General features: G+C 39.1%; 1 protein-coding gene across 1 annotated transcript in view; it reads right to left on the bottom strand.

Annotated features, from left to right (window-relative positions):
- sema3h (sema domain, immunoglobulin domain (Ig), short basic domain, secreted, (semaphorin) 3H) overlaps positions 1-12106 on the bottom strand; it is a 51949-nt gene that overhangs the window by 14463 nt on the left and 25380 nt on the right. The window contains exons 5-9 of the mRNA XM_049486039.1: positions 11797-11890; positions 10887-11006; positions 9595-9740; positions 8493-8607; positions 203-272 (exon numbers count right to left, since the gene is read on the bottom strand). Coding sequence (XP_049341996.1) covers positions 203-272; positions 8493-8607; positions 9595-9740; positions 10887-11006; positions 11797-11890 — 545 coding nt within the window. The remainder of the gene's footprint in view (positions 1-202; positions 273-8492; positions 8608-9594; positions 9741-10886; positions 11007-11796; positions 11891-12106) is intronic.

The raw sequence follows: 12106 nt of genomic DNA, 5'->3' as shown, positions 1-12106 counted from the left end.
AAACACATTATATTTATTGGTATCCTTTTATATAATTATAATTCTTATCGTATATCCCAGGTCAGGATCAGAGCGCAGGGTCAGACATACTACAGGACTCCTGTTTCTCAGGAGATCAAAAGCGCTGCGATCAATAACTCAATAATCAATAACTCAATACTTTAACCACAGACCTGTGCACCTGAACCGTGACCCTGCTCACCTGCTGGTGGCGAAGAGCCCGTAGATCAGAGGATTCCTCTTGTCTCGGCCGTACTGAATGAAGATATCCTCTGTGGAGAGAAAGAAGTGCAGGGTTAGAATTTTAACCATGTGTGTGTGTGTGTGTGTGTGTGTGTGGGACAGAACAAAGAGAGAACAGGAAGTGCTAGCATTGGTGCTAGCAGCCATAATCCTGTATGCACATTTATATTTATTTTTTACATTTTGTTTAGCCATTATTCCTTTAAAATAATAATGTTGTGACAGCAGATTATGTGGCAAGCTGCATGTCCGGGATTCGAACAGGCGGTCTCCTAATCATAGTTTAGATCAGCACTTTAGACTGCTGGACCATTCTCAGTCCCACGATATGACAATCACAAGTTATCACAACTATATTAAATTATAACACAATACATAACCTGTAACATAATTTAATATTTTGTCGGTTACTTGAGTTAAGAATATGATGACTTATTTGTAGTGTTTATTTCATGGTTCTTTCTGTTCCTGTATTGTGTTCTTGTTGTTGTTGTTTCTAAGCATGTTCTCTTTAAGCACATGGCTCTGTTTTGTTGTTGTCTTGTGTCAGTTTGTAACTCCGCCCTCTTGTTAACCTCCCCTGGTGTTCCCAGTCTCTCAGTGTATATAGAGCCCCTTTGTTTGTATGCGTGGATAGTTAAAAATAAAGTGTTTAAGATTGAAATGCATAATTTGCTTGCATCCTCTGTCCTCTCACAATGGTGCAATTGTGCTGCTGTGAAGCAACACTACTAATTTATTACTCTGTAGGTAGAAGTATATTTTAGATACTAGAGTTTAATAAAATACTTCTGTAGAAGTAGAAAAAGTATCAACTCAAGCTTTTGACTCTAAGTAAAAATGTTTAAAAAAAAAGTACTGGATTCAAAATTTCTTTTTAAGTATAAAAGTAAAAAAAGAAGAAAAAAAATTATAAAGCCATTAAGAACAAAAGTCCCCCCCCAAAACACATTTTTCTACAAGCCATAATGACTATAATAATGTTAAAATATTAAAATGTTAATGTTGATAATATAATTTGGGATTTTGCACTTGGCTGTTCTCTAGTGTTTCAGCTGCATATATGCTTTTATTAAAAATGAATGTATTTTATATACAGTAGAATGTAAATATATTAAAGAAGTTTAGTTGGACTGGAGTTTATCTGGAGTTCTCTTGAGTCTCTGCACGGATCATCTTCATACTAGACTACATACGTCTGCTATGTTCTTACTGGAGTGTGTGTGTGTGTGTGGGGGGGGGTCGTGTGCAGGTGTGATGGATCACAGTATAAAGCAATAAGGAGTCGGAATGGTATATGTTTATACTTCTCTACATCCAATCACAAGAGAGTGGAGATAAAGGAGAATGCTGTGGGGTGCATATCTACATTCTCACATTCCACCCATTTCAGATATGATCAGACCTCCTATTTCTACTACTACACACACACACACACACACACACACACACACAAAGGCAGATAGGGAGATACAGCCACACACATACAAACGCTGCACACAGCCTCACACCCTTTCACTTTTACTGTTTTTAGAGTTTAAAGAATTGATTAATTAAGATTAAGCAGATTAATTATTACATTTAAACATTTTAATCATTAATGAAAATAATAATTTTCTAAAAGTAAAACTTTATAATATCAGAGTCACCCTAATTTAGCCCAATTTAGTGAACCCGTTTATCCTCAACACAGAACCGACCTGAATCTGAGCACTGCTGAAATTTAGGAGTATCAGGGTTAGTAGGACTTGGTGTGTAGTGTGTGTGTGTGTGTGTGTGTGTGTGTAGTGTGTGTGTGTGTGTGTGTTTGAGGCATTGGTATGCAGTGTTGGGAGTAACGGCGTTAAAACTAACGGCGTTACTAACGCCGTTACTTTTTTTCAGTAACGAGTAATCTAACTAATTACTATGACTGTAACTATAACGCCGTTACCATTTCCGACACCCCGTTACTGCACGTTACTTTAGCCGCTCTATGAACTTTTTTTTTTTATTTCGCTTTGCCCTGGTTAACCCCTCCTCTGTCCGGTGAACTTGAGCTTCTGGCCGCTGTGCCTGTGTGTTGGCGTGGTGAAGTGAGGCACAATTGTGACGATTTGCGTGCTCTAATCAATTCAGTGATTGCCGTGGACAACCCAAGTTCCGATTTAAGGACGTTAAGCTCTTTTTAGCTGCTCCGGTTTTTGTGGTGCTGCTGCTTTCTCTTTTAGAGCTTAGATTCTCTGCCCGAATCCCACCTGACCTGAGGACCGACCCGAAATCAGGCTCCTATTTTTATTTTATATAAAGCTCTGGTGAGATAATCACAATGTTGCTAAGTAACCAATTATTATTGTTCACTAAAGCGAACGAAATAGCGAAAATTGAAAGTGAAAAACATTTGTGTTAACTGAATCTAATAAAAACGGTAATTAAAAGGAAAAACATAACTATCTCGAACTGTATTTTGTGTTTATAAAACTAACTAAAACGAACTGAAATTACAGATAGAATACCCTCATTTTTGTGTTTAATTTATTTATAAGCGCTGTTGTACAGCGGAGTTGTACAGCGGGAGTTGTTGTGCCGAGCTCGCGGCACTCGTGGTCCGTTAGTTCTTGTGTAAAGCGCTCGCGCTAGCAAGCCCACCCTAAAATGAACAGAAAAAATAAAAACAAAATAAAATTAAACTATAATAAAAATGAAAACTGTAATCACGTAGCTCTGGGCGCACGTGAAGGCCTCCGCGTTTGACTTGCAGCATTGTGTGTAGCTGTTCTTAAAAATCATTTAAATTAAATAATAGTTCTATGCTTCTATGTTACAGTGTTAATTAACATAATTCTGATTATATTTCGCTCATTCAATCAGCCCGAAAACAGACAGTTTATGGGGCGGATCGGGTCAGGCTCATAATGACAGTTTATGGTTCGGGCTTGGGCAGAATGTGCACGGGCTCCGGCTGGGTCGGATTTTTTGGGCACGATCTAAGCTCTATTCTCTTTTGGTGAAGCTGTTATATTAATACCATTTTAACGGGCATTAAATTGTTGTTTTTGTCCATTATTTTGTTTTATATATACATATTTCTTTTGAGTGTGGCTTGGTTTGTTAAATTTCATCCCCAGACGCGTTTTTCCGCTTTTTTCAGTATTACAAGTTTTAGTAATTTTCTTTGGTTGTGTGGAGAATTTCGTTTTATTTTTTTTGAAATTCGTTAGATTATATTTTTGTCAACATTTTGGGTTTATTTTCGTTTGTTATTTTTTGTTATTTTTCTAATAATAATAGTAAATGCATAATTGATTTACTTTTTTTGACGGGCGAATAATAAAAAGTAACGCGATAGTTACTTTTACTGGTAACTAATTACTTTTATAGTGGAGTAACTCCGTTAGTAACTCAGTTACTTTTTTGGAGAAGTAACGAGTAACTATAACTAATTACTTTTTCAAAGTAACGTGCCCAACACTGTTGGTATGTGAGAGAATTATTTATCAATGTCCAAGTTCAAGCAGGTCATTCCTATTGTGTGTGTCAGTGTTTGTGTGTGTGTGTGTGTGTGTGTGTATCAGAGAGTGTGTGTGTGTGTGTGTGTGTATCAGAGAGTGTGTGTGTGTGTGTGTGTGTGTGTGTATCAGAGAGTGTGTGTGTGTGTGTGTGTGTGTAGTTGGAGGCGGGACAAGTTAAAGTGCTTGTGGTTTGGATGAGGAACACACTCTTGTTTACGATTGTTTGTCTGAAATACGTTGTGGGTTTTTCTGTAATTGTTGGGTCAGAGTAATCTAGAGCGTATGTGTCTGTGTGTGTGTGTGTGTGTGTGTGTGTGTGTGTGAGTGTGTGTGTGTGTGTGTGTGTGCGCGCAGTGTGTGAGTGTGTGTGTGTGTATGGTGTGTGTGTGTGTGTGTGTGTGTGTGCGCGCAGTGTGTGTGTGAGTGTGTGTGTGTGTGTGTGTGCGCGCAGTGTGTGTGTGAGTGTGTGTGTGTGCGCGCAGTGTGTGTGTGAGTGTGTGTGTGTGCGCGCAGTGTGTGAGTGTGTGTGTGTGTATGGTGTGTGTGTGTGTGTGCGCGCAGTGTGTGTGTGAGTGTGTGTGTGTGCGCGCAGTGTGTGAGTGTGTGTGTGTGTATGGTGTGTGTGTGTGTGTGTGTGTGTGCGCGCAGTGTGTGTGAGTGTGTGTGTGTGTGCGCGCAGTGTGTGTGTGAGTGTGTGCTTGTGTGTGTGTGTGTGTGTGTGTGTGTGCGCAGTGTGTGTGTGTGTGTGTGTGTGTGTGTGTGTGTGTGCGCAGTGTGTGTGTGAGTGTGTGTGTGTGTGTGTGTGTGTGCGCAGTGTGTGTGTGAGTGTGTGTGTGTGTGTGTGCGCGCAGTGTGTGTGTGAGTGTGTGTTTGTGTGTGTGTGTGTGTGTGTGTGCGCAGTGTGTGTGTGAGTGTGTGTGTGTGTGTGTGTGTGTGTGCGCAGTGTGTGTGTGAGTGTGTGCGCGCAGTGTGTGTGTGAGTGTGTGTGTGCGCGCAGTGTGTGTGTGAGTGTGTGTGTGTTTTTTTATTAAGTGTAATTACAGTGACAGGGTAATGAACTGTAGTGTTATGATGAATATTTTTATATAAACAGAACTATTGGGTCACTTTGAAGAAATTTCCTTTGATGTGGTTAAAAGAGTTTTAAATGTTGGCGTGTGTGTATAAGTGTGTGTGTGTGTGTGTCTATAAGTGTGTATATATGTGTATGTTCTTTATGCGTGTATATTAGTATGTATTTGTGTGTGTATATTAGTGTGTGTGTGTGTATGTGTATAAATGTGTGAGACAGTGTGACCCTCATCCTGTCTCCAGCGAGGCCGGCGGTGTGATGCGGGATGGATGGATGAGGGGAGAGAGTGAGAGGAGGGGAGGAGGAGAGGGGGATGAGGGGATGTTTACAGCAGTAATGGAGGATGAGGGTGGGATGGGGGGATGGCTGATGAGTGCGGGACAGACAAAACTATCTCTTCTCAGGAAGAAGCGACTCTTTTGTTTAGAGAATCTGCCACAACAATAGTGATCTAACAAAGAGGAGGAGAGAGAGACAAGGAGAGAGAGAGTAAAAGAAAGAGAGAAGGAGGAGAGAAACCGGAGAAAACGTGAGAAAAGAAAAACAAGAGAAAACACAGGAGGGTGGGATCTGTGGAAGATGAGATGCGGGATAAAGATATGATGAGATAATGAGATAACGCAGTGAAAGGAATTATACACTGACATGCCACATATCACGGTACAGAAACTGGTATCATATCCCATGACCCTGCACCGTCTTGTGGGATATGTGGGCAGGAAAGCTGAGTTCAAATTCACTACTAACCACCATTAGGCCTGATTACTGCTGATTCTATTACCTGTAGAATCAAGAAATCAGTTAAATACAATCTGTCTGAACACATGAAGCAAATAAAAGATCAAAAAAATAAAAAAAGCAGATGAGAAAACAAAGTTATTGATTATCTATCAGTTTGGAAAAGCTTACAAAGTCATTTCTAAAGCATTTATAAAAAAATAGAACACTGGTGAACCTTCCCAGGAGTGACCGGTCGACCGAACAAAATTACTCCAAAAGGGCATGAAGAACTCATCCAGGAGATCCCAAAAGAACCCAGAACAACATTTAAAGAACTGCAGGATCTCACTAAAGCCTCAATTAAGATCAGTGTTGATGATTCAATAATAAGAGTATTCTTCATATCTGGCGCTAATCCATAGCTAACTCTTGTCCGTATGAAAGTGCAGTAAGTCTGGCCACACACTGCGAGCCCTGCAGTGTGGTCTACCCACATTTTACTGGCTCCACAGAATGAGGGCCCCTGATGCAGAAAGGGCTTCTGGGAGATGTAGTTGTTCCAGGCCACAGAGCGTAGTGTAAACACCGCAGTGCTGGAATTTTAACAGTGATGATGACGGCAGGGTGAAGCATGCGCCAGTCAGAGTGAGTGTAAGAGTGAAGAGGATAGAGTTTAATTCCAGTATTACTGTCACAGGACTAATCCTTTCGGACGCAATTTTTGCACAAGACGTGGCATAAAGTTATCCAAAAGTAGTGTGTAAGATTGGTGGAGGAGAACATGCCAGGATGTTATTAAAAACCAGAGTTATTCCACCAAATATTGATTATTTCTGAACTCTTCAAACTTTATGAATATGAACTTGTTTTCTTTGCATTATTTGAGGTCTGAAAGCTCTGCATCTTTTCTGTTATTTCAGTCATTTCTCATTTTCTGTAAATAAATGCTCTAAATGAGAATATTTTTATTTGGAATTTGGGAGAAATGTTGTCTGTAGTTTATAGAATAAAACATCAATGTTCATTTTACTCAAACATAAACCTATAAATAGCGAAATCAGAGAAACTGATTCAGAACTGAAGTGCTCTGAAATGTATTAACAGAGCTGTATATATATGTATGTATGAATGTGAACCAGTGTCTTGCTCATACAGACAGCAGCTTGTTGCTTTTATTATTCTTACACTTTTTAACCTATAAATTAATAATCTAAATATTTTAAACTTTGAAATATCACACATTTTACTAGCTGAATAACATTTCTGCACATTTATTCCTTCTATATTTGTCTGAATGAAGATAGACAGCATTAAATTATCATTTTTCTCTCTGTGTGAATTTAGTGTTATAGTTATAGTGCGGCTAAAACTCTTTTTTTAGAACCGAAACAGCTTTTCTCAGTCGATAAACAGAAAAAAAACTCAAATTCCATGACTTTTCCAGGTTTTTCATGACCGTACGAACCCTGTCTTATCGAGAGCTAACCGCTAACCGCGGTGTCGCCATGCTGCTGCCCAATCCTGCATCATCTCTTCAGCAGAAAGCAGCAGGGCACAGTGCAGAACCCGCCTCAGATATAATAAAGGCCCGCACTGATACCAGCCCTGTGCCATACCTGCGCACGATGCTCGGGGTAGATACGGGGGGCTCGCTGTGTGTGTGTGTGTGTGTGTGTGTGTGTGTGTGTGTGTACGCCTGTGTTCTGATATATTTCCTTCAGTCCGTCTCCCAACAGAGCAGCTGTTTACTCTACAGACAGCTTCTGCTTACATAGACTGACTGATAAGAAACGGCTCTGTGTGTGTGTGTGTGTGTGTGTGAGTGTGCATAAACACTGATCACAGAGCACTGATACACCTTGGCCCATTTCTAAATGCTATCTAAATCAAAAAATGTGCTTTCGATAAAAAATAAAAGGTTGATTTTTTTATTTGTGAACAAAAAACAGAAAAAGTGAGTGGAAGTGAAAATTACACAGTAAAAGTAAAATAATCAGATGAGAAAAATATGTTTTATGGGTGTGTGTGTGTGTGTTTGTGTGTTTGTGTGTGTGTGTCAGGGTCAGAGGTGGAAAAAGTACTGAAAAATTCTACTCAAGTACTCAAGTAAAAGTAGAAGTACCCATCTAAAAATATACTCGAGTAAAAGTAAAAAAGTACTCAATTTAAAATTTGAGTAAAAGTTACAGTTACTTTTATTTATTTGATGTAAAAAAGTACAAATCATAAATTAAATAATTATTAAATTAAATAATTTGGATCTTTCAGGCAGTATTTGTTCAGACCCCATAAAACATTTTCAAAAACAAGTGGTATAGGTTTCTATGATCCATGTTTTTTCTTTACTGTTAAAAAGTTAAAATGTTTGGTCACATATGTGACTATAAACCATATTTTTACAGTTTTACTAAAGTTTTGCAGTTAATTATTATTGTTTTAACTTGCCATTGCTCTGCTTTAACTGCTAATTACATGTTTTTTTAACATTCAAACAGATTGTTTAATGTTCCCAATAAAAACCTAAGGAAATATCATGAAAAACATTAAAAAAAATACAAAAAAATAATGTTGGTCGGAGCATGCTCAGTGCCGTAAAGAAGCACATATCGATGTGTCAAGCATATATCAAGCCGTGCACACAAACTCCACGCTACACAGCATCTCTCCCGCTAACCGTAATAATAAACACTGCTGGGAAAAGTTCAGCTGCGCTGCCATGAAGAACAAAACTCAATTTAGATAATTATTTTTTTCCCAGCATTTTATTTTTTACTCAGTAACGGGGAGTTTTCCATGGTAGCAAAGTAAATTACTTGTCTCAAAATGTACTTAAGTAAAAGTAAAATTACCTATTTTAAAAACTACTTTAAAAATTACAAATTACTCATAAAATCTACTCAATTACAGTAACGTGAGTAAATGTAATTAGTTACTTTCCACCTCTGGTCAGGGTGTGTGTTACTCACGGAGCTGGTCGAAGTGTGTCTGAATGCCGTCGGGTCCGGGAACAGAGCAGACGATTCGAGCTTTCTGAAACGTGCTCCACTTATTCACCAAACTGCGCTGACCCCCGATATCATTCTACAGAGAGAATCACAAAAAATATACACTCAAAACACAGTTTTAACTCAATAATACCCTTACTCATTATTTGCTAAGCCTCTTACAGCCTTAACAAATACAGAGAGCCCTTTTTAGTGGTCTATAAGTGGGCCATCAATCGTGGATTGTAAAGCTTGATTTAGGGCGTGTCAGTGTGCCTTTGCTATTGTAACGACAGGAAAACTACACCTTGTGCTTTTAATAATGTGAAATAAACCAATCAGAGCGTCTCTTGCTCATCATTTCCTTTAAGAGTCAGTTCCCAGGTGAACTCTGTCTTTGGTGGATTGCTATTGTAACGGTGCAGCTACCTGGACGTGTTCAACAAACTCTTCTCAGCAGAGGAAACTGAGCTGCTGGTTGACGCTGTGAAGGAGCTCCAGCAGCTCATTTACGGGAACAGCAATGTTATTTTATTTACTATTCTGTTTATTGTTGATGTAAAAGTTGGGTTTGTGCTGCTGTGTGTTCATGTGTGTGTAATAAGTGGGGGTGTACGCTCGGCTCGGCACAGCGCCTGTGTTACTGAGATAGCGATGAACGTCTGACTGTTGGCATCTGTCTAGGTTGTATTCAGTCAGTGGAGCTCCTGTGTTTTCTGTTACCAAGATAAACAAGCAAAACTCCAGTAATGTACCTGAACACGGAGGAGTGAAAATACACTGTTGGTGGAGTGTAAGATAGCAATGAGCAAACACTAAGAGCAGCTTTAAAACAGATCTAAAACTAAAATCTTTCACAACGCAGTAAAAAAAACTTTCGTAAACTCTTGTAATCAGACGGAGCGATGTGCTCGGAGATTTGTAGCCGTAGACTGATTTATATTTTACGTAACTCAGATCTGATCACATCCTGAGTTCTGCAGTGAACGTGGGCAGAAATGCAGACTGACACGTCCTCCCTGCACATGCAGGTACAGCCATACAGGTGCAGACATGCACGTAACACACACACACACACACACACCTTGCAGACGCGGGCGACTCTGGAGTACAGAACTTTCCCGGCCGGCCCCTCGGCCTCCTGAGCGCGCTCAGTAAAGAACATATAGACCTTATCATCTTCCTCATTATCACTCTCCTTCATCATCGCCACATGCACAAACTCCGCCTCTAAAAGAGCGAGAGAGAGAATGAGAGAGAGAGAGAGAGAAAGAAAAGTACATTAGAACATTTAACCCTCCTGCTATCCTCCAATTTAGTAACACCCTTTATTCTCTGGGTCAATATGATCCCAGCAATTTAAACCTCCAAAATATTATTATAATTCCAGATAATTAAACATGTTAGCAAAGTTTACTTACAAGTTTTTTTATGTTTATTTGACAAATTATTAGTGGTTTTTGTATTATAAGTGGTTTGTTACTATTATATAAGTACATGTGTCCCTTAATCGTTTTTATGTATTTAGTATTCATCTATAATGTAGAAAATACATTAAATACAGAAATAAAGAAAAAAATTGGTATTGGAGTTTAACCCTCCTATTATCTTTGGGGTCAATTTGACCCCATAAAATGTTTAAAGCCTCTGAAAAAAGGGTCGACATTAATTTTGTGATTCATATTTACCGTCTTTTCGTAATTTTATAAAGACAATAAGTAAAACATAAGATGTTTTAAATGTATCAACTTCAGTGTCTGTTTTATTAGGCTGTTTTATTGGTGTAAAAAAAAATCTCAATATTTTACACACATTTGTGTTGTAATAATGTTGTGTTCACTGTTATATTCAGTTTTATTATCTTTCTCTAAAATTACCTTTATTTTAGGCCCTGACTTAACACAATAGTAAAGAGTAAAAAAGTGTTATTTCTATACATTAATCTCCTGATCTAAACCTGATGAATTCTATATGTAGAAAATACATTAAATACAGAAAGAGAAGGTGTGTTTAAACTTTTGAGAGCAGAGAGAAAAGGAAGGAATATGGAGAGAGATCGAGAAAGAGAGAAATGGAGTGAGAGAGAGACAGCGATCATTAGGATGCTAGGATTACTTATTGTATTATTGATTGTGTGTGTGTGTGTGTGTGTGTGTGTTGAATATATGCATGAGTGTCTGAAACAATTTGTCAATATGTGTGTGCACGTGTGTGTGTGTGTGTGTGTGTGTGTGTGTGTTCGTCTACCTACGTCTGCATCCAGATTGGGTTGCACTTTTTTTTTTTTTTTTTTTTGCTTTTTTCATACTTCTCTAACTGAGTGTGTGTGTGTGTGTGTGTGTTAATGTGTGTGTGTGTGTGTGTGTGTGTGTGTACCCTGTAGCCAGGTTGGGTCGTATTGCTCGGTGCGGATCACATGCCGCTCTCCCAGACTGCGGAAAAATGCGGAGTCACGACTCATGAAGTCCGATGTGATGCCAGCATACAGCTCTCCATCTGAACACACACATACACACACACACACACACACACACAGTGGAAAAAAACAAAAACAAACGAAAAACACCAAAATATCAGTATTGTCTTGTCAGTACAGCATTATTCCCATAGTTACAGGTGAATAAACACTATATGATGAAAGTATTGGAACACCTGTGAATTTCACTCTCTTACAGCCAATAGAATACACCAGGTATGGGCTAGAGAGGTATAAAGCTGTGGAGCAGTGGCTGATTTGTCTTTTCAGTCTCTGACTATCGGTTTTATTGTTATATTTCCTCCTGCACTGTTTAACAGACGCTAAACGGTTGGCAAAAGCAGCTCAGGTCAATTGTCGTATTATATTTAGCAACTGGGGCATTGGCACGCACAAGCAGCTCTGGTCAATTGTCATATTATACTCAGTAACCGGGGTGTTGGTACAAACAATTTGGGCCAATTGCTATATTATACTCAGCAACTGGGGTGTTGCTACAAGGAGTTTTGCCATTATCAATGTGGTGTTACTCAGTCAACTGGCTCTGGCCGTTTGCCGCATTATACTCAGCAACTGGGGCATTGGCGTGCACAAGCACCTTGGGCCAATTTATGTTTTATACTAGGCAACCAGGGTGTTGGTACAAGCAGCTTGGGTCAATTGTCATATTATACTCAGCAGCCGGGGTGTTGATAGAGAAGGTACGAATACAATTTTCCATGTGGTTTATATACTCTTCAATTATACACTCCATTAATTACAGCATATGCAAAAATCTGAAATAAAATATATAAATATATACAGGCCTACCGATGACGGCAGTAGCGGTGCGCTGGTGGGGGTCGTAGGGACACTTTCCTTTACCAGTCTCAGTCTGCTCATACTGCAGGGTTTGCTCCTCAGCCTGCAATCAATCAATTAATCAATCAATCAATCAATTCATAAGCAGATCATTTACAATTTACAGAGCTGTATTTTGTCCAGAAAAACAATCTGTCAAAGTGACAGACCTACATACACACATTAACACTCTCCATCTTTGTCTCACACTCACACACACTCACACACACACACACTCTTACACACACACACACACACACCGTGAGATAGGGCTAGTGTA

The sequence above is a fragment of the Astyanax mexicanus genome, chromosome 12, assembly GCF_023375975.1.
Source record: "Astyanax mexicanus isolate ESR-SI-001 chromosome 12, AstMex3_surface, whole genome shotgun sequence".
Taxonomy (NCBI): domain Eukaryota; kingdom Metazoa; phylum Chordata; class Actinopteri; order Characiformes; family Acestrorhamphidae; genus Astyanax; species Astyanax mexicanus.
This window is presented reverse-complemented; position numbering and strand designations above follow the sequence as displayed.